Below are 23,627 nucleotides of genomic sequence, written 5' to 3' on the forward strand. Positions count from 1 at the left end.
CTAATAACTAGAAAATATGTTTTTCAAAAATCATTATCCCCATAAGTATAAAAAATTAGTAGATTTGCATCTTTTCAGAATGGTGTGCATGTTATTTAGTTGACATCTCAAAACTTATTAATTTTTTAATAAAAAATTCAAGAGAACGTATTTCAAACAGAGATACTAAATATTGATTTTAAGAACTCAGTGTTACTCCAAAAAATTCAAATTATGAAATTTTTAATAACTGGAAAATTAATTTCACTATCTAATGTGTATCTGTTATTTATTAAGATCTTGAGAAAAATAATTGAAAGTGTAGACACTTTGGTATGCTAATAGTATCCTAGATTTAAATGACCTCATAGCCACAGAACAGTTGCATGCTGCTTGCTGCCTGAGGAAAGCCTCTATATACTCTCAGAGACAGTCTCTTTTCAGCAACAATGTCACTTACAGCTAAATTGAATGAAGTCATTTTTTTTAAAACCCACCTCAAAGACATCAGAATCAGGTTCTCAGCACTAACATGTCTAATGATTGACCATGTCTTCCTTAACAAATTATCAGAGCCCTCATGCCTCACAACTCTAATTCCTGCCAAAAACTCCTATCCAACACCAGAAATCCCTCTTAGTGAGTGCTGGCATGCTGTTTATAATTGCTCAAGGTGAAAAATCCTAGGACTACTATGCATTTTTTCTATTTCCCACAATATTTTTCCAATTCACAAAAAATCTTTGTAACCCTAACTCCATACATATATTGAATGTGTTTATTTCTCTACCACTACCCCCAGAATCCAATTTAATGTGACTATGACATATTTTAACAGAAGCTACCATTTTTTTTTCTCCACATTGTATTCCATCAAGTATTTCTCCCTCCAGCAGCAGAGTTACCTTTTAAATGTAAATCAGATAATATCTACCCTTTGCTTAAAATTCTCTGATGGCAAAGCCCTGTCTACAGACAGGCTATACCTAAAATATCTTATTCTACCCGCTCCCATACAAAAATGTATCAGTTCCACTGGGTTTCTTTCTGATGTGGAAAACTATGTAGTCTTTGTTTCTTATGCTCCCTGTTTCATTACAAATCTATTCTTATCCTAGTGGATCAATGTTCACCATTAAAAAATCCTTCAATTTTTCCCAATTAAAGCTAAGTTTAACCATACCTGCTGATATAGCTATAGAGCAATTTCTCTTGACTCCATTTAGGATATGTCTTTCAGTCTTCAATCCCGTCCGATCTTGTTTCCTTATCTCACTAATGTTTTCAATCAGTTTGTTGAATCAGTGCCCTAATATAGTCATAGTGTGGATTTGAAAGCTAGTTTTTTATATTTTAAGAAAGCCTGGAATACAGAGTGTATTACCCTCAGTGAAACTAATTTGTTTTTGGGTAGAAATCCTTAAAAACATCAGATTCAGTGACTTTGGTGATGAAATGTTTAAAAGCACTAGACTAGGTTACTAACTTTACAAATATGAAGCAATGTATAATTGCTATGCTTATATGTTTTATTTCAGCTTACTAAACCACTTATATGAACTTGATGAACATACCCCTGATCAAATAGATTATTTCTTCTAATTGAGTACAATATTAATGTATATTTTATATGACAAGATGAGCTTTACATTAGGTATTATCTTTTTACATTGTGTTGTCGCCTAAATTCTGCAAAGCAGTTCCCCCATTCACTTGTTTTGTTTCAGTTTACCATTATTATTTATTTGAAATTATAAATGTACATGTAAACACATGTATAAATGAAACTATGAACATTTCAATGTAATAAAAGGTTTAAAAGTCCATACCAAAAACTCTCAAAATCACATAGGTCAAACCCAAGGCCAGAGAACGTTGTTTGTTAGATACAATCCTGCAAGCAAATTGCAACGATATCATTAAACATCATTATTGTTAGCTATAGAGAATATTTTCTAGGTTTGAGGTTAATTTTTTTTTCCTGTCCATGAATTAGACTAAGAATCTTGGGCCAATTAACAGAGTTTCATCTGCTTAAATTAAAGAACTACAACTCCTCCAATTTCTCCACATCCTGCCCCTTGCCAACCAATTCCAAAGTTTTCATTCTCCACAAGGAGGAAGCAGTTATGGCCCAAACCTTCTGCCTCAGCTTCCTGGGAAAAACAGAAAAAAACAAAACAAAACAAAAAAAACATAGCACTAGCTTTTCCGCTTCTCTTTCTTCATTCTGTGTACACACCCACTGTTTTAGATTCTTCTTTCTGCCCCTGTGAGATCCACTTTCTCTACCTTCTGTCTGCCCTGGGAGTCTCACCTAAATGGACTACATAAATATTGTTTTAATTTAAAATAGTATTAAACTTAAGTAGCAAAATTCTGAAATTATGTTCCTTTGTTGATGATACTAATGTTTTCTCATAGTCAAATTGGCTAATATAGAAGTAAATATTCAATAAGTACCTATAACCAATTAGTCAACATTATAATTAGATCTGTGTTATAATTAACAATTTTCCTATATTTATGAATTTTCCAGGTCTGGTAAATTAAGTATTTAAATTTAATTTTAAGTCAAAGCTAAATTAAATGTGACATCTACAGGCTTTATGCAAATATATTCATTAAAATAGAGAAAATACACATAAATTTTGACAATGTAACAATTTCCCCTCTAGAAGTTGCTACCCTGATGCAGAGTAAATCATTTATTATAATATTGTAAAATCTTCCTAAAATTGACTTTTTATATATTAAAAGACTATTATTATGAATAATAACATACATACCGAAGGATGATCAGGATGTTTGGTATACCAGAAAAACCAGCAAATACCATTGTCGAAAAGATAAAAACAGTGAACAAAGGTAACTTATAGCACTTTGCATCACATGTCCCAGGTCTAGCATCAATAAAATCACCTTGATCATCTGAGGTTGTTAATCCTTCATCAATGCAAGAACAATTGAAATATGTCTATGAAAATTTAGATAGAAAATGATCTTTTAGAAATATAGCTATAAATCAAAATTTATTATTGTAAAATAAAAATTAAATCAATAACTACATGGAGAATAACCAGTTTTATAGAAAATGTTCTTACAGTCAATCTGTCAGTCATCATTTAGAAATGGAACTTTACAACCTATTTTACCTAAAATACAACCTATTTTACCTAATAAAGATTCATATGTTTGTGTGTGTGTGTATATAATTATAGTTACTTAGAAAAAATTCTAGTAATTTAAGAAATTCCACCAAAATATTTATATCTAATTGTATAAATAATTTTTGCAGAGCTGTATAAATTGAGAGCAGTTAAAGGTAATGTAATAAATAAAATTGAACTTTAGCTAGGATTTGAAATATGGACAGTTACCCACTGTGAAAGGTTTGGTGACTATACTGCAAAGATAAGACTTTAATTTTATGTAATATGGCAGGGCTATTATCTGTTAGGCAGAGTGGGCATTGTGTAGAAACCAAGATGCATTAAAGCTACATAAAAATATTGTAACTTTAGTGTCTTTTAAAAGGAAAAAAAATGAGTGTAATAATAATGAATCCAGCCTGGTCATATTTGTCTTCATACTAAGGCAATTGTATGTTAATGTTTTTAATTAATTAATTTAATTTAATTTGCTTATAAAGGCAAAGTGTCTAGGGCCAATGAAAGTCACAATATAGCCCTAAATGGGAGCCAATCACAATTTGGGGTGGTTGTTGTAGGGTTGATAATTCAAGAAAAATGAATAAGTGATATTTTCTAAGAACTAAACAGAGTTTGAAGACACAGAGACCAGTTAGCAATTTATTAATCTATTGAAAAGATTCTAAGTTTAAAAAATTATCATAAATTCAATAGAAATATGGAACTAGGTTACTAGTAAAGGTATAGGAGGAAACAAAGATGGCTGGAATCTGAGTGATTCATGTATCAATGGTCCAAAAAACATCTCAGTTTGTTTGAGGGAGTTACTAGTTACTAAATATGCTAAAAACAAACGAAAAGAAATAACCAAATATCCAAACTTTAACTTATCCATTCCACTGCATATTTTTAGTGGCTATGTAGTAAACATAATTCTAGGTGTTACTAAAATATACTAAACAATACAATAAAAATACAGGGTTATGGGGGTGAACTTATCATGATCAGTGACTACCTCAATGGCTCAGTAAAAACTGAGCAGAGATTTGAAGAAGGTAAGGGAGGGAGCCATTAGTTATTTGATAAAAACTATATTCAAAGTAGGAAAACAAAAACAAAAAGAGAGATTGAAAATCCTTGAGGCTGAAGCTTGCTTGATAAATTCAAAGAAAAGCAAGAAGAAAAATGTGACTGGAGCAGAACATGAAGTAAACTAAGAAAATAAAATTGAAGTATGGAAGAAGATTAGATTACACAGAAACTGGTAAACAATTACAAGACAATTTAAGAACTTTGATTTTAAATTTTAGTGATGTGAAACCATTGGAGGGATAGATGTATAAATGACACTCTAAAAGATCACTTGGCTGATATATTGAGACTACTGGTCAACGAAGGTAAAGATGAAAGCAGAGAAAACAGCTAAAAAGCTATTGAAAAGTGCAAGACAATGGTGATTGAGACCAGGGTAAATGTCAGAGGAAATGATGAAGATAGCTGGATCTAGCATTTATTTTGAAAGGATTTTCTGAAGGATCTTAGGGTAGGAATTGTTATCAAAAGGAGAAAGTCATGTGGAGGCTTCCCTGAAAGAAACTAAAACCTACAGTCCAGACGGGCAATTAGTCCATGGGTCAGAAAGAGAACCAAAAAAAGAACAAAACAAAAAAAAATGACTTCACTGTTTTTCCCCATTTTTCTGATTTTCTATTAGAACTCCTTATTGTTTTAATCCACTCAGAAGCCAGAAAACAAAGGAGCTCTCATCCTACAAATCAGTCTCCTAGAGCAATGAGGAGGGTGAAGAAAGATGAAAAGTCGATCTGAAGGTCAGACAAAAGATATCTAATACAACAAATATTTGCAGGCCATAGAACCTAGGCCCACTAAAGGCAAAAGTGAAAATATGAAGGTTTAGTGAACAGATTATAGAATCACAAGATATCAGGCTCTGGGAGGATCAAAGAACTGTGGAATTATATTCAAAGAGATACAACCAAAATGCCAAAAGTTGTATCAAAATGAAATAATAAAATACATTTAATTCAAATAATAAAAAAGATAGATCTAAACTCACCAAATCAATAATTATAATAAATTTCAGTACTCTAAAAACTCTAATTAAAAGACAGAGGTTAACAAAATAGAAGAAAAAGCAAAACCACATTATATGCTGGCTACAGGAGACACTTTAAATATAAAGACACAAATATTTAAAAAATAAAATGACAGGAATAAGATACACCATGGAAACAGTCATCAAGAGAAAACTAGATTGACCATTTAATACATAAAATGTAATATATTACTTAAAGACAAGAGTATTACAAGAGCCCTGGCCAGTTTGGCTCAGCGGTTAGAGCGCCGGCCTGCGGTCCGGAGAGACCCGGGTTCGGTTCCCGCTAAGGGCACGTACTTCGGTTGCAGTTTGTCCCCGGCCCTGGTTGGTCGTGCGGGTGGCAGCCACTCGATGTGTCCCTTCACATCGATGTTTCTCTCTCTCTCTCCCTTCCTCTCTCTCCCTCCCACTCTATCTGTACAAAAAATGGAAAAATATCCTCGGGTGAGGATAAAAAAAAAAAAGAGTATTACAAGAGATAGAAAGGGACAATTTATAAAGATAAAAGGAACAATTCATCAAGATGACGTGACAATTATCAATGTTTATGCACATAATAAGAGAGCCTTAAAATACATGATGCCAAATAATAATTATATTAGAAGATAATTTTCATACACAATGTTCAGGACTTAATATAACATTATAAGTCTTGAAAATTGACAAGAATAACTAGCTTAAAATTAAGAGAAGAACAAATATAAGTAGTCTCATAGTTGATTAAGATAGTGGACTTAATGCAGGAACTTTAAAATAACTGATTAGTATTTTTTAAAATACAAAGGATAAAATATCTTAAATGATATGACATTTAACAGGATTTGGACACTACAAAGACATAAATGTTAGAACTGAAAAATACAATGAGTAAACTTAAAACTTCAGTTAATGAGTTAATACACAACACAGTATAGAGAATAAGACAGGTCAACAGAACATATTTACATTTAAACAAACAGATGAAAAATAGAGAAAATAATAAAAGAGTATTCAACACAGTAGAAAGGTCTATATTTGTAGTCTGTGGTAGGCAGAATTCTAAGATGGCACCATAGAGTCATCTGCCTCTCCCCCTTTACATTGTATAAAGCCTGCATAATACCTAGGATTGTGAATTGTTGAATTTTACAGCCTTACTAAGTTATATTATATGGCATAGTTGACTTTAAGAAAGAGAGGGTAAACCTCTTCAAATTAGGTAAGCCTTAAAAGGTACTGAGCTTTTTCTGAAGTCAGAGATTCAAAGTATATGATAAGGGAGATTTTCTGTTGCTAACCTTAGAAATGGAGGGAGTCAAGTGGCAAAAAATTGGGGTGCTTCAAAGAGCTAAAATTAAACCTAGCAGACAGCTAGCAAGTAAACAGGGACCTCACTTTTTACAGTCCAAAGGAACTGAATTGGCCAATAACCTGAATGAGCTAGTAAGTAGATTCTTTCCCAGAACCACCCTGATTTCAGCCTGTGAGACTCAGAGCAGAGAGGAACTTGTCGTGCCATATCTGGACTTCTGACCTTAGAACTGTTAGCTAATAAATGGGTATTATTTAAAGACAAAAGATGATGGTTATTTGTTACATAGCTATAGTAAATTAATACATGCCAGCCCCCAACTCCCAAAAAGAAGAGTGAGGAAGAAATAATAGCTGAGAATTTTCCAACTGATAGACATAAATCTGCAGACTAAAGACGTTTATGAAACCCAAGCAAAATAAATATAATGAAAACCATATCTAAACACAATAAAGTAAAACTGCTGAAAATCAAAAACAGAGGAAATTCTAACAGCAGCCAGAGATAAAAAATATATATATAATGACATCTTTCAAATGCCAATATAGAATTCCATACCCAGTGACAAGTTTCTTGTTTGTTTGTTTGTTTTTCAAAAACAAAGGTGAAATATGTTTCTTCAAGAAGAAAGAAAATAATTTCATATGGAAGCATAGAAATGAAAGGAAATGAGTAAGTAAATATAAGTGCATATTGACTATACAAAATAACAATAATAATATGTGTCATGTGATGAATCGCAGAGGGAAGGGGGGAGAGAGGGCAAGAAGAGATAAACCAAAGAACTCACATGCATATAAGCATAACCAATGGTCACAGACAATAGTGGGGTAAAGGCCTGGGTCGGGGTTGGGAGCAGGGTGGAGGGGACCAATGGGGGGAAAAAGGGAGACATCTATAATACTCCCAACAATAAAGATAATTTAAAAAAATAAAATATATAAAATAAAATATATGACAAAAATAACATGAAGGTGGGAGGTAAGCAAAGGAAGTTAAAATATTCTAAGAATGTTTAAACTGAGAGAGACCCTGAAGCCTGGCTTCTTGTAATCCTAATGCTTTAGATGAGATTGACATCCCCTGAGCAGCCTTTAGAAGAAGCCCCTCATCCTTTTATTTTATAATGAAAGCTATATCTGCTGCTGAAAAGAACTGGTACCAATGAGAAGATGAAGAAGAAAAACCCAAGTTTTCTTTTACATCTATAAGAGGAAATTTGAAGACCTTTGGTGGCATGATAAGAAGAATACATATGTATCTCAATGAGGAAAAACTGCTCAGGAATATTATTAATATAAAGAGGGTATATCTATTTTTAGTTTTAGTAAAGCTCTAATTTTCTACAGGAACTTAGAAATATTCAGAAGTATAGTATTTCCTACAACTCCTCTTGCAAACATTTGCTTATGTGTAATTACAGAGCATCCAATTCTAACTCATGTTGACCCTGATCATGTTTTGAAAATGAACATTTAATCGGAATTATTTCAAAACCGACATATTTTCATTAAGAGAAAAATACTTTCCAGAGGGAAACACCATTTCGATACTTGATTATTTTTTATATACAGTGTTATTTTTTATTTAATTTTCATTTTGTTAAAAATTACTTTTATTGGTATAAATTCTTTGCCATTTGAAACTAATGCAAATTTTATCCATAAATCAACTGCATCCATAACAAATTACGCTAATCATAGCTTCTGCTTTGGTCAGATTTCTGTCAGAGCCATTATTTCTATCAAGGTTAACTGTCCCGGGTAATTATTAAGAGATTTAATTTTTGTCAAAAATGTTTTATTCTGGACTTCCACTCAAGATGGTGGTGTAAAGGCAGCATCGCCTCCTCCCACAACCACATCGAAATTATAACTAAACTACAGTACAACCATCATTCAGAACCACCTGAAATTGAGCTGACTGGAAGTCCTACAATTATGAAATTAAAAAAGCAGACAGGTGTGAGGAGCGGTGGTGTGAACTGGCTAGTCCCACACCTACTTGTGGTGTATAAAAATCAGGAGGACACCTCAGCTCGGAAGTTCCTCCCTGAGGACTGAGGGGTCCCCGTCCCACACCCAGGGCCCAGCTCAAGGTCCCAGTGCCAGGAAGAGAAGTCCCCATAACTTCTGGCTGGAAAAACCAAGGGGAACTGAGGCTGAGGGAGGCTGAGGCTGCTGGAGCCCCAGGCAGCTCCTCTTAAAAGGCCTGTGCAAGGACTTACTCAGACCTGCTCCCTCTGAGCTCGGAGGGGAGGCAACTTGAAAGGCACCAGAGACATACAGAAAAGAACTGAGCTGTTATGCCTATGGACAAGGCCTGGAGAGGCAGCTTTCTCTCAGATAGATGTGCTGACAGAGGCCTTTGTTTCTTTGGTGAGCCTTGCAGACAGGCATCATATCTGGGATTCCAGTAACCTGGCTCACACTGTTTGCCCCACCCTGGTGGTTCCCAGAAGCCCTGCCCCACCCAACTTTCTGGCCCATGCAAGCTGTTTCCAAAGGCTTTACCAAAGGATTGGCCTGTACTGGATCCTGCTTCATATTTTTCTAATATCTCTCAAATAGGCAGCATTTGATCTCTGTGAGCCCATTACCTCTCATTAAGTGGCTCCAGGCCTGGCACTAGAAGCAGCCAGTGTTGGTTCACAACTTGGCTTTGCCTGTGCACCTCCAAGCCCAGCACAAGATACACCCATGAGCAGATGGCTTTGTAGCTTATGCCTGGTGGCCCCAGGACAGAACACAGGAAGTGGCTGCCGCAGAGCCAGCACACCCAGTGGACAGCTTCAGACCACATCAAAACACCACCACACAACAACATCCACAAGTGACACACTCAGTGAGTGGACTCAGCAGGTACCAGAGTCCTGACGAAGTAAGTCTTGCTCTGTGTGGTGGGCCCCTACACAGCTGATCCTCCAAGGCAGTCAGAGACCAGTGGTCAGTGGGCATAGCCAGTCCTTCAGCTGATCATCCTGAGTAAATCCCTCCCATTGATGTACCAAAAGCAATCAAGACTCAATTACAACAGAAGGGTGTACAGTCCACACAAGAGGTGCACCTCGAGGACCCAGCTGGTGTGATCAGGGAGGCTGTGCCTCTGGATCCTACAGGACACCTACAACAATAGGCCACCCTCCGAAGCCAAGGAGACATAGCAACTCTACCTAATACATAGAAACAATTACAGGGAAGCAGCCAAAATGAGGAGACAAAAAAACATGTCTCAAATGAAAGAAAAGAACAAAACTTCAGGAAAAGAACTAAACAAAATGGAGACAAGCAATCAATTAGATGCAGAGTTCAAAACACTCTTTATAAGGTTGCTCAAGGAACTTGGTGAGACATTCAAGAAACTTAGTGAGAACATCAACAACATATAAAAGAACCAGTCAGAAATGAAGGATACACTAACTGAAATAAAGAATAATTTACGGGGAATCAATAGTAGAGTAGGTAAAGCCAAGTAGCAAATCATCAATTTGGAGTCTAAGGAAGCAAAACAACACCCAATCAGAACAACAAAAAGAAAAAATCCAAAAAAAAAATAAAATTAGGACAGTGTAAGGAGCCTCTGGGACAACTTCAAGCATACTAACATTTTCATTCTAGGGGTCCCATAAGGAGCAGACAGCAAGAAATTGAAAACCTATTTGAAAAAATAATGACAGAAAACTTTCCTAACTGGTGAAGGAAATAAACATACAAGTCCAGGGAAGCACAGAGAGTCCCAAACAAGATGAATCCAAAGAGGAACACACCAAGTCACATCATCATCAAATGCAAAAAGTTAGACAGAGAATCGTAAAAGCAGCAAGAGAAAAGCAGTGAGTTGAGGGAGAAAAAATGGCGGGGGAGTGAATGAAAGCTACACAGACCATCCCCCAGGACCAAAGTGGAATTACAATGAAAATAAAGACAAATCGTCAGGAAGTGGCAATCAAAAGGCAGCTTGGAGGACCACATAACCAGGGACACTGACTCATCCTGGTAGGCTTGAGAGGATGCGAGAGGGGGCCTGGAGCCCACGGTCCTCAGTGGCCTGGGCTGGGACCTACTGCGGCCTTGGCTGGGACCAGCGGACTTGGCTGGAAGCTGCGCCCTCGGTTGGGTACTGTGGCCTTGGCTGGGATCAGGGGCCACTCGGCTGGGTGCTACACCCTCAGCTAGGGCCTGCGACCTTGGCTGGGTGCTACACCCTCAGCTGGAAGCTGCCGCAGCCACGGCCGCCCTTAGTTGGGAGCAGCGCCTTAGGGTTATAGTTGCAGGCAGCTCCCTGGCGCAGAGCCCAAACAGAGGCTAAGTTGGCAGCAGCCACTCACCTTGGGCTCTGGCAGAGGAAGGGCAGACTGGACTGGAACTGTGTGGGGACTCGGGATTTGGAGGGTGCTCAGAGCTTTTGCTGAGTGCAGCCACGCAGGACTGTGGTCATCTTACACCTTCTCAGATCCCTGGGGAGAGGCCGCAGCCCCTCCTTTGAAGAGGCAACCACACCAGTGGCCATTGAAATGCTAATTTGGGCCCATTAACAATCAGCATCTGCCCCACCCTTTGGAAATCCTCTTACACTGAGCACCCGAGGGAGTTTTTCAGTCAACTCAGAAACCAAGGTTCTTCAGGTGACTTCTACTGATAGCCTCCAGGCAAAAAGCTAGGGGATAACTACCGTTCCCTGGGCTAGCAACTCAAACCAGGAAAGTTAAGACTTGACAGTGGTCTTTAAAGTGGGTCCTCCCTGCCTCATCCAAACCCAGGAGAGGGAGCCACAAACAACAGAACACCAACATCCACAGCAAAAATTTGGCAGACTCCAAAGCCCACTGTGATAGCCAAAATGGTGAAAAACAGAAACAAAAGCCAAATGAAAAAACAAGAGACCTCTACCGAAAATGAGGTGCAGTTAAGCAAGTTAACAGAACTAGAATTCAGAGCCATGATCTTGAGGAAGCTCAACATCATGTGTAAGGACATGAGCACCATGAGTAAAGATATAGAAATGTTGAAAATCAACCAGTTGAAAATTAAAAATCATCCAGAAGTAATGAAGAATGACATATCAGAAATAAAAAAAAACACACTGAAAAGTCTAAATAGCAGAGTAGAGGAAGCTGAGGACCAGATCAGTGAATTAGAAGATAGGGTAGAAAAAATCAACCAATCAGAAAACCAAAAGGAAAAAAATAATTAAAAAACAAGAACACAGCTTAAGAGAACTGTGGTACAACTGGAAACGTAATAATTTTTGCATCATAGAAGTCCCAGAAAAAGAAGAAAATGAGCAAGGGATAGAGAATATATTTGAAGAAATAGTGACAGAAAACTTCCCTAATTTGGTGAAGGAAGAAGGTATTCAAGTTCAAGAAGCACTGAGAGCCCCAAGTAAGAAGAACTCAAACAAGCCCACACCAAGACACATAGTAATCAAAGTGCCAAAAATTCAAGACAAAGAGAGAACCCTAAAAGCAGCAAGAGAGAAGCAACAGGTTACCTACAAAGGAAACCCCATAAGGCTCTCAGCTGACTTCTCAACAGAAACACTACAGGCCAGAAGGGAATGGCATGAAGTAATCAAGGTCATGAAAAACAAGAATCTGAATCCAAGACTACTCTACCCAGCAAGGCTGTCATTCAAAATAGAAGGTCAATTAAAGAGCTTCCCAACAAAAAAAGGCTAAGCGAGTACATTACCACCAAACCAGCACTACAAGAAATATTAAAAGGACTGCTGTAATTAGTAGAAGAAATATAAAGAAAGATATAACCAAACTAAACAAAAATGGCAATAAATAAGTACATATCAATAATCACCTTAAATGTAAATGGACTGAAATCTCTGATTAAAAGACACAGAGTAGCTGATTGGATAAGAAAGCATGACTCATCTATATGTTGTTTACAAGAGACCCACCTCACAACAAAAGACCCACGTAGGTTGAAAGTGAAGGGATAGAAAAAAATCTTCCAAGCAAATGAAGAGGGAAAAAGGCTAGGGTAGGAATACTCATATCTGATAAAATAGATTTCAAAATGAAGGCGATAACTAGAGACAAAGAATGCCACTACATAATATTGAAAGGATCTATCCAACAGGAAGATATAACCTTGAAAAACATATATACACCCAATAATAGAAGCACTAAAATATATCAAAAATCTCCTGCAGGACTTCAAAGGAGAAATTGATAGCAATACAATCATAGCAGGGGACTTCAACACCCTGCTGACATCTCTGGATAGATCCTCTAGACAAAAAGTTAGCAAGGAAACAGAGACTCTCAGTGAAGCACTAGACCAAATGGATTTAATAGATATCTACAGAGAATTACACCCCAAAACTACAGAATTCACATGCTTCTCAAGTGCACATGGGACTTTCTCAAAGATAGACCACATGTTAGGGCACAAACTAAGTCACTACCAGTTCAAGAAGACTGAAATCGTATCAAGCATCTTCTTAGATCACAATGGCATGAAACTAGAAATCAATAACAAAAACATACAAAGACATTTGAATACATTGAAGCTAAATAGCATGTTATTAAACAATGAATGGGTTACCAAAAGATCAAGGAAGAAATTAAAAACTTCCTGGAAACCAATGAAAATTAACACACAACACAAAATCGATGGGATGCAGCGAAAGCAGTTCTGAGAGGGAAGTTCATAGCATTACAGGCCTACCTCTAAAAACAAGAAAAATCTCTAATAGACTATCTAACCTCACAACTTAAAGAACTAGAAAGCAAACAGAAAGAAAACCCCAAAGCAAGTAGAAGGAAGGAAATAGTAAAGATCAGAGCAGAAATAAATGACATGGAGACCAAAAAAAAAAAAAAACAATTAAAAGGATCAATGAATCAAAGAACTGGTTTTTGAAAAGATAAACAAGATTGATGGACCCTTAGCTAGACTCGCCAAGAAACAAAGAGAGAGAACCTAAATACACAAAATCTGAAATGAAAGAGGAGAAGTAACAACTGACACCATAGAAATGCAAAAGATCGTTAACAACTACTATGAACAATTATATGGCAACAAATTTGACAATCTAAGCAAAATGGACAAATTTCTAGAAACACATAGTCTCCCAAAACTGGACCAGGAAGCAATAGAAAACTTGAACAGACCAATAACAAGAGAAGAAATTGAAGATTTAAGCAAGACTCTCCCAGCAAACAAAAGCCCAGGCCCAGATGTCTTCACAGGGGAGTTTTAATGAACATTCAAAGAAGAACTGATACCCATCATTCTCAAACTATTTTAAAAAATTGAAGAAGAAGGAAGACTTCCAAACTTGTTTTATAAAGCCAGCATAATTCTAATTCCAAAACCAGGAAAAGACACTACAAAGAAAGAAAACTATAGGCCAATATCCCTGATGAACATAGACGCCAAAATCCTGAACAAAATAATAGCAAATCGGCTCCAGCAATACACCAAAAAAATTTTCCACCATGACCAAGTGGGATTCATCCCAGGGATGCAAGGCTGGTGCAATATTCACAAATCAATAAACGTGATATACCACATAAATAAAATGAAGAATAAATACCACATGATCATATCAATAGATGCCGAAAAAGCCTTTGACAAAATCCAGCATTCATTTCTGATAAAAAGGCTCAGCAGTGTGGGAATAGAGGGATCATATCTCGACATAATAAAGGCCATATATGAAAGACCTACAGCCAACATCATACTCAATGGGCAAAAACTAAAAGCATTTCCCTTAAGAACAGGAACAAGGCAAGGATGCCCACTTTCGCCACTCTTATTTAACATAGTACGGGAAGTCTTAGCCACAGCAATCAGACAGGAAGAAAAAATAAAAGGGATCCAAATTGGAAAGAAGGAAGTAAAACTGTCATTATTTGCAGATGACATTATACTATATGTAGAAAACCCCAAAGACTCCATCAAAAATTTACTGGACTTAATAAATGAATTTGGAAAAGTAGCAAAATACAAAATTAATGTCAAGAAATCGATGGCATTCTTATACACCAATGATGAACTCACAGAAAGAGAAACTAAAAAAACAATCCCATTTACCATTGCGGCAAAAAAAAATTAAGATACCTAGGAATAAATTTAACCAAAGAAATAAAGGACCTATTAACAGAAAACTACAGGTCATTGAAAAAAGAAATAGAGGAAGATATTAAAAAGTGGAAGTACATACCGGAAGATATTAAAAAGTGGAAGTACATACCCTGTTTATGGATTGGAAGAATTAACAACATTAATATGTCCATACTACCCAAAGCAATCTATAGATTCAATGCAATCCCCATCAAAATACCAACAGCATACTTCACAGCATTAGAACAAGTACTTCAAAAGTTCACATGTAACCAAAAGAGACCTCGAATAGCCACAGCAATCTTGAAAAAGAAGAACAAAGTTGAAGGGATCACATTACCAGATTTCAGGTTATACTACAAACAGCCTGATACTGGCACAAAAACAGGCATATAGACCAGAATAGAGAACCCAGAATTGGACCTGAGGCAATATGCTCAGTTAATATTTGACATAGGTGGTAAGAGCATACAGTGGAGTAAGGACAGCCTCTTTAATAAATGGTGTTGGAAAAATTGGACAGCTATATGCAGAAAAATGAAACTAGACCATCAATTACACCCTACACAAGAATAAACTCAAAATGGATAATAGACTTAAATGTGACTCCTGAATCCATAAAAATCCTAGAAGAAACTATAGGCAACAAAATTTCAGACATCAGCACTGGCCGGTTTGGCTCAGCGGTTAGAGCATCGGCCTGCGGTCCGGAGAGACCCGGGTTCGGTTCCCGCTAAGGGCACGTACCTAGGTTGCAGTTTGTCCCCAGCCCTGGTTGGGTCGTGTGGGTGGCAACCACTCGATGTGTCACTTTCACGTTGATGTTTCTCTCTCTCTCTCTCCCTCTCACTCTATCTGAACAAAATATCGAAAAATGTCCTCGGGTGAGGATAAAAAAAAACAAAACAAAACAAAAAAATTTCAGACATCATACACAGCTGAATTTTCACTGATACATCACCTGAGACAATAGAAACAAAGGAGAAAATCAACACATGGGACTACATCAAACTCAAAAGCTTCTGCACAGCGAAAGATACAATCATCAAAACGAAATGGCTACCCACTGGATGGGAGAGCATAATTGCCCATGATATATCAGATAAGGGGTTAATTTCCAATATATATAGAGTGCTCATACAACTCCACAAAAGGAAGACAAAAACCCAATTAAAAAATGGGCAGAGGGCCCTGGCCGGTTTGGCTCAGCGGTTGGAGCGTCGGCCTGCGGTACAGAGAGACCCGGGTTCGGTTCCCGCTAAGGGCGCATACCTCGGTTGCAGTTTGTCCCCGGCCGTGGTTGGTCATGTGGGTGGCAGCCACTCGATGTGTCCCTTCACATTGATGTTTCTCTCTCTCTCCCTTCCTCTCTCTCCCTCCTGCTCTATCTGACCAAAAAATGGAAAAATGTCCTCGAGTGAGGATAAAAAAAAAAAAAGGGGGCAGAGGAAATAGACACCTCTCCAAACAGGATACACAAATGGCTAAGAGACATATGAAGAAATGTTCATCAACACTAATCATCTGAGAGATGCAAATTAAAACAACATTGAGGTATCACCTCACACCTGAATGGCCACCATCAGAATGGCCACCATCAACAAATCATCAAACAAGTGTTGGTGTGGGTGTGGAGAAAAGGGGACTCTAGTACACTGCTGGTGGGAATGCAGACTGGTGCAATCACTATGGAAAACAATATGATGTTACCTCAAAAAATTAAAAATAGAACTGCCATTTGACCCAGTGATCCCACTTCTAGGAATATACCCTAAGAAGCCTGAAATACCAATTAGAAAGAAAATATCTATCCCCATGTTTATAGCAGCACTATTTACAGTAGCTAAGGTCTGGAAACAGCCCAAGTATCCATCAGTAGACAAATGGATAACAAAGCAGTGGTACATATACACAATGGAGTACTACGCAGCTGTATGAAAGAGAGATCTCTTATCTTTGAGACTATATGGAGGGACCTGGAAAGTATCATCCTAAGTGAAACAAGCCAAACAGAGAAAGACAAGTATCATATGATCTCACTTATTTGTGGAATATAATGAACATAAGAGTCTGAGGAATGCGGTAGTCCCAGAGACGTGGAAGTGGGGTACAGACTGACAATCCCCAGAAGAGGTGGTGGTGGGGGAGAGATAAACCACAGAACTTATATGCATGAATGCATGAACAATGGACATGGACAACCAAGCTGGGGATAGGGCAGGGAGGGAGGGGTAGGAGGGAATTAGTGGGGGAAAAAGGAGAAACATCTGTAACAAAAATTAATTAATAAAAAAAAAGACAACAGAGTGTTAACATTAAAAATCTAAAAGATTGTACATTTCTAATGTTATAATTAATAAATGAATTTACCATAAAAAAAAAAAAAAAAAGAAAGAAAGAAAGAAAGAAAAGCAGTGAGTTAACTACCAAGGAGCTCCCATAAGACTGTCAGCTGATTTCTCAAAAGAAACTATGCAGGCCAGGAAGGAGTGACGAGATATTCAAGGTGATGAAAAGCAACAACCCACAACCAAGATTACTCTATCCTGCAAAGCTGTCATTTAGACTTGATGGACATATAAAGTGTGTCCCAAACAAGAAAAAGGTAAAGGAGTTCATCACCACCAAACTAGTATAATATGAAATGTTCAAGGGTCTTCCTGAAGGAGGAGAACAAAATTATGAACAATAAAATGGCAATAAATAAATATCTATCAACAATTGAATCTACAAAAAAAAGAACAAGCAGAATAGAAACAAACATAGATACAGAGAGCTTTTTGTTGCTTGTCAGATGGATGGGGGCGGGAGTGATGGGTGAAAAGATAAAAGAATTAAGAAGTACAAATTGGACTTCCGGTCAAGATGGCGGCATAGGTAAATGCGGTATCGCGTCCTCCCACAACCACATCAAAGTGACAACTAAACTACAGAACAACCATCATTCAAAACTGCCTGAAATCAAGCTGAATGGAAGTCGTACAACTACGGAACTAAGAAAAAAAAAGCAGCTACATCCAGACCGGTAGGACAGGCGGCGGCGCGAGGTGGGGCGGCGGCGCGGTAGCGGAGCGCGGCGGCAAGACGGGCTGGTCCCACACCCAAGCGTGGTGGATAAAAATCAGGAGGCTCCCGCGGCTGGGAAGGTCCTTCCTGAGGACTGAGGGGTCCCCGTCCCACACCAGGTGCCCCGTTCAGGGTTCCAGTGCCAGGAAGAGAAGTCCCCATAACTTCTGGCTGGAAAAACCAGCGGAAACTAAGGCTCAGGGAAGCTGAAGCGGCTGGAGCCCCAGGCAGCTCCCTAAAGGGCCCCGCGCACGGACTTATCGGACTCTCTCCCTCTAAGCTCGGAGGGGAGGCAGCTCGAGGGGCGCCAGAGACATACAGGGAAGAACTGAGCTGTTTGGCACTGGAGCGAGCGCTGGAGAGGGGGCTTCCTTGGGGACAAACGTGCTGTCAGAGGCCTTTGTTCCTTTGGTGAGCCCTTCCCGGGGGCGGCAGACAGTCTCCATATCTGGGACTCCAGCAACCTGGCTCACACTGGTAGCCCCGCCCTGCTGACTCCCTGAGGCCCCGCCCCACACAACTTTCAAGCCCACCCAAGCTGTTGCCACTTGCTTAACCATAGGATTGGCCGGTCTTGGATCCTGCTTCAGGGTTTTCCTAAATTCTTTCAAACGAGCAGCACCGGGTCTCAGCGAGCCTCATAGCTCTCATTAAGTAATACACAGAAACAAACACAGGGAGGCAGCCAAAATGAGGAGACAAAGAAACAGGTCCCAAATGAAAGAGCAGAACAAAACCCCAATAAAAGAACTAAGCGAAAGGGAGATAAGCAACCTAACAGATACTGAGTTCAAAATACTGCTTATAAGGATGCTCAATGAACTTAGTGAGAACCTCAGTGAACTTAGGGAGGGCCTCAAGAGCATTAAAAAGGACCAGTTAGATATCATGGATACACAGTTAGAATTAAAGGAGGCATTAACTGAAATAAAGAATAATTTACACAGCTTCAATAATAGAGTATGTAAATCCAAGGAGCAAACCATCGATTTGGAATATAAGGAAGCAAAAAATCCCCAATCAGAACAGCAAAAAGAAAAAAGAATCCAAAAAAAATGAGGATAGTGTAAGGAGCCTCTGGGACAACTTCAAGCGTGCCAACATTCGCATCTTGGGGGTGCCCGAAGGAGAAGAGAGAGAACAAGAAATTGAAAACTTGTTTGAAACAATAATTGCAGAAAACTTTCCTAACTTGGTGAAGGAAACAGACATACAAGTCCAGGAAACACAGAGAGTCCCAAACAAGATGAACCCCAACAGGCCCACACCAAGACACATCATCATCAAAATGCAAAAGGTTCAAGACAAAGAGAGAATATTAAAAGCAGCGAGAGAAAGGCAGCTAGTTACCTACAAGGGAGTACCCATTAGGCTGTCAGCTGATTTCTCAAAAGAAACTTTGCAGGCCAGAAGGGAGTGGCAAGAAATATTCAGGGTGATGAAAACCAAGAACCTACAACCAAAATTACTCTATCCTGCAAAGCTGTCATTTAGAATTGATGGACATATAAAAACTTTCCTAGACAAGAAAAAGTTAAAAAAGTTCATCACTACCAAACCGTTATTATATGAAATGATGAAGGGTCTTTTTGAAGAAAAAGATAAAATGTATGAACAAACAAAATGGCAATGAATACATATCTATCAACAATGGAATCTACAATCAAAATGAACAGGAAGAACAGAAACATTCTCATAGATACAGAGAACATTTTGTTGGTTGCCAGTTGGGAAGGGGGTTGGGGGAATGCGTGAAAAAGGTGAAGGGATTAAGAAGCACAAATTCATTGCTAGACTGACAAACATCAAAGGGAAAGGGGTTGGGGGTGTGGGAAGAAATAAACCAAAGAACTTATATGCATAACCAATGGACACAGACAATAGTGTGGGAAAAGGTGGGAGGGGGGCGGGAGTGGGGAGGAGGGGGTCAATGAGGGAAAAATGTGGAACATCTGTAATACATTTTACATCCAACAATAAAGATTTGGAAAAAATAAAAAATAAAATAAATAAATAAATAAAGTACAAATTGTTTGTTAGACTGATGAACCTGGGCGGGGGGAGGAATGAGATAAACCAAAGAACTTCTATGCATATATGCCTAACCAATGGACACTGACAATAGTGCGGGGAAGGCAGGAGGGGGGTAGAATTGGGGAAGAGGGGGTCAATGGGGAGACATCTATAATACATTCAACAATAAAGATGAGTTAATGTATATGTGTATATATATGAGTGTGTGTGTGTATATATGTATATATATGTGTATATATATGTGTGTGTGTGTGTGTGTATATATATATATATATATATATATATATATATATATATATTATGGGAGCAATTGAGAACTTGCTCATCAGCATGTGTTGTTAGTCTGGCTCAAATAAACCTTATAAAAATTCTCAAAAAACATTTTATTCTTCTTTCAATGTTTATTTAGTATCCAAGGTTATCACACAGTTTGACTATTTTGTTGATTATTTCTATCACTGTTATTAATTATTTCTCAGAAAAATACAAGTAATCATAAAGATTTTTATGAAATAGAAACAAAATTCCTAAAAGGAATTTCCCCCCCAAAAAAGGGGTTGGAGCTATATAGTGGATAGCTGTTTTAGCCCTCAAATATTATATTTCATCAAAACACCAAGGTCAAACAATTCTGTTTTATACTGTGATGACAACCTGAGCATTTACAAATAATTTACTTATTTCAATCAAAAATGGAGAAGAGGAAGTAAGTAAGAATATAAAATAAGATTTTCTATGAATTAATAAATTGTTGAAGATGGGTAATGACATATAAGAGTTCATTATGCTTTTCTATTACATTGAACACTTTCCATAGTAACATATTTTAAAGATTTAAATTATATAATGTAACATAGTAAAGACTTTTTAAAGGGTAAGCAAACTTTTCATATTACTAATCAGTAAAACACTGGAGCTATATATTTAAATGATAAGCCACTGAAAGATGACTATGAGGAACTAAAAGTTGGTCAGGTATGCTAATAATTTGTAATGAAGGAGCTGTGTGTAACAGGAAAAGAATATTGTGATGTAGTTATATAACTAATGCAGAACTTTACTGCCTAATAGAGGTGGTATAACGTCTATGGGTCAGGAAATATATGACTCTGTTGCACTCTCGCCTTTACAAACCTAGCCAGAGAAGGCAAAAACAGAATTTTTAAAGCCCGAGTCACTACTTCTGTGCCACTTAAAAGGAGAAGCTGAAGTTACAGTCCATTATTTAGCAAAAAGCTCATTTATGCAACTTAGGATATAAGAAAATTAACCTAGAGTCAAACAAGTAGCTGAGTCAAACAAACAACTGTTCTACATAACAAAAAAAATTTGCTGGAGGTTGGTAAAAGCCCAGGCAAATAAGGACTTCTGATAGTAATGGCCCCAAAATGAGCACATGGGTGAATTTGAAAATGAGACCTGATTTGTGTTGATATCAAAAGACAGAGGTAACACATGTTCAATTTTAAGTTATTTGCATTGCTGCCATAATGTAAACATCATCCACAAGTTCAGCCTATTTCTAGCGAGGAAGAGGCATAATTAAAAATAATTACCTTGTGATCATTTTCTGTTTTAGAATATGTACAGCCTGCAAAACAGGGAGAAAAATATCCAATATCATCTCTTCCACATACAGCAGAATAAAATGAAAAACATTTACAATGAGAATTGCAAGGAGCTGTCAAGTTTCCCAACTTCCCTGTTCTGTAACCAAAGAGATTGAATAAAATTATAATGCCATTGTATATTTATTAATGTACACATAGAAATATCAATGAGATCCATAAAAATATTAAAATAATGTCTTTTTAACAGCTTTAAGGTATAATTGATATACAATGCACTGTAATGTTTAAAGTTTATAACTTGAAATTTTTTATACTTACACACTTGTGAAACCACCGTCACAATCCTGGTAACCAACAACATCCCCAAAAGTTTTCTCACGCTCTTTTGTAATTCCTCCACCCCATGACATGTGTTGATCTACTTCCTGTCACTATCATTACTTTGAATATCAAAGCATTTTGTGAAATGGAGTAACATACATTTGTATTTTCTTCGCCAGGCTCCTTTCATGCAGCTGATCCTTATTGTGGTCTTTGTGTGGTTATATGTTTCCATGTCTCTTGAGTCAATATTAAGGAGTAGAATATTTAAATAACATGGTGGGTGTTCACTTAACTTTTTAAAACTGTCAGTTTTCCACAATGGTCACATTATTTTACATTTCCACCAGCAGTACACAAGAGTTTCAGTTGCTTTCTGCATTCCTCGTCAACACTTGGTATGATCAATCTTTTTAATTTTACACATTCTAACAGGGATACAGTAATTTCATATTATGATTTTTAATATGAGTTTCCCTAATGACTAATGATGTTGCACACCCTTTACTATATTTATCCTTAAGTATTTTTTCTTGATTCTAATGCTAATGATATTTTTGTTTAATATAAATTTCCAGTTGTTAGTAAGTAGTACATAGAAATACCATAGATTCTTGTATATTGATCTTTTCATCTACACTATATATTTTTTCTTGATACTACTATTAACGGTATTATTTTTAATATTAATTTCTGCTAATTTGTAGGTAGTTAATAGAAATAACATAGATTTTTGTACGTTGATCTTGTATCCTACAATCTTGCTAAACTCTTTTTATTAGTTATAGTGGTTTATTTAATTTTCTATATAGACAAGAGTGTTATGTTCAAATAAACACAGATTTACTTCCACCTTTCCTATCTGGATGCCTTTTATTTCTTTTTCTTACAGTAATGGCCACATACTTCAGTACAATATAGAAGTTAATATAGAAGTCTTCTAAGTAAACAACCTTATTGTGTTCCTGGTCATTCAGTGGTTCATCATTGTCTTAGTCTGCTCAGCCTGCTATAACAAAATCAACTGGGTGGCTTAAACAATAGACATTATGTCTTACAGTTCTGGAAGCTAAGTCCAAGCTCAAGGTGCAGACAGCTTTAGTGTCTGGTGTAGGCTTTCTTCTGGATTGAAGACCACCACCTTCTCAGTGTCCCCTCACATGGTGAATAGATGGAAGGCTCTGGTCTCTTCCTCTTCTTCTATGGTCACTAATCCCACTGTGGTGAGGGGGGCATCTACCCATATCATCTCACCTAAATTGAATGATCTCCTAAAGGCTCCAGCTCCTAATGCTATTGCATAGGATATTACGGCTTCAATGCATGAATTGGGTGGGAGGAAGAAACGCATTCAGTACATAATAATTGCTAAGTGATGCTAGTTTTATATTTTCATAGATTCCCTTCCATCCCTAGTCTCCTAGACTATCAGAGTACTCTTTTGGTATCTATTTACATTATACATTTTTCATTTTTAGTTTGTTAATATGGTGGATTATACTGATTGGTTTTCCAATATTAAACCAGACTTGCACTTCTGTGATAAATCTTATTTGATCACTATGTATTTTCCTTTTAATATATTATCAGGTTTAATTTACTAAGATTTTGTTAAGAATTTTTGTGTCTACACTCATGAAAGATATAGGTCATTAGTTGTTTTTTTTTTCTTACAATGTCTTTGGTTTGATAACAGGATAATGCAAGTCTCATAGAAGGAGGTGGAAAGTATTTATTTCTTTTCAATATTCTTGAAGAATTTTTGTAAAATCAGCTATTCTTTAAATGTTTAGTAGCATTCCCCAGGGAAGCCATTAGATTTCTTCGTGGGAAAGTTTTAAATTACAAATTTGATTTATTTACTAGATATACAAATTATCTATTTATTTTTAAGTGAGTTTGTATCTTCCAAAGGATTTACTCATTTCATGAAAGTTGTCAAGTTTATGGACATAATGTTTTCATGGCATTACCCTATTATCCTTTTAATATTGGTAGACTCTACAT

At 37.1% G+C, this 23,627-nt stretch overlaps 1 protein-coding gene across 1 annotated transcript in view; it reads right to left on the reverse strand.

Moving 5' to 3' along the window:
- Positions 1 to 23,627, reverse strand: part of SLCO6A1 (solute carrier organic anion transporter family member 6A1) — a 111,264-nt gene that overhangs the window by 14,216 nt on the left and 73,421 nt on the right. Inside the window, exons 9-11 of the mRNA XM_036279694.1 lie at positions 21,285 to 21,435; positions 2,769 to 2,956; positions 1,809 to 1,873 (exon numbers count right to left, since the gene is read on the reverse strand). Coding sequence (XP_036135587.1) covers positions 1,809 to 1,873; positions 2,769 to 2,956; positions 21,285 to 21,435 — 404 coding nt within the window. The remainder of the gene's footprint in view (positions 1 to 1,808; positions 1,874 to 2,768; positions 2,957 to 21,284; positions 21,436 to 23,627) is intronic.

Source organism: Molossus molossus, unplaced genomic scaffold (genome assembly GCF_014108415.1).
Source record: "Molossus molossus isolate mMolMol1 unplaced genomic scaffold, mMolMol1.p scaffold_m16_p_3, whole genome shotgun sequence".
Classification (NCBI taxonomy): domain Eukaryota; kingdom Metazoa; phylum Chordata; class Mammalia; order Chiroptera; family Molossidae; genus Molossus; species Molossus molossus.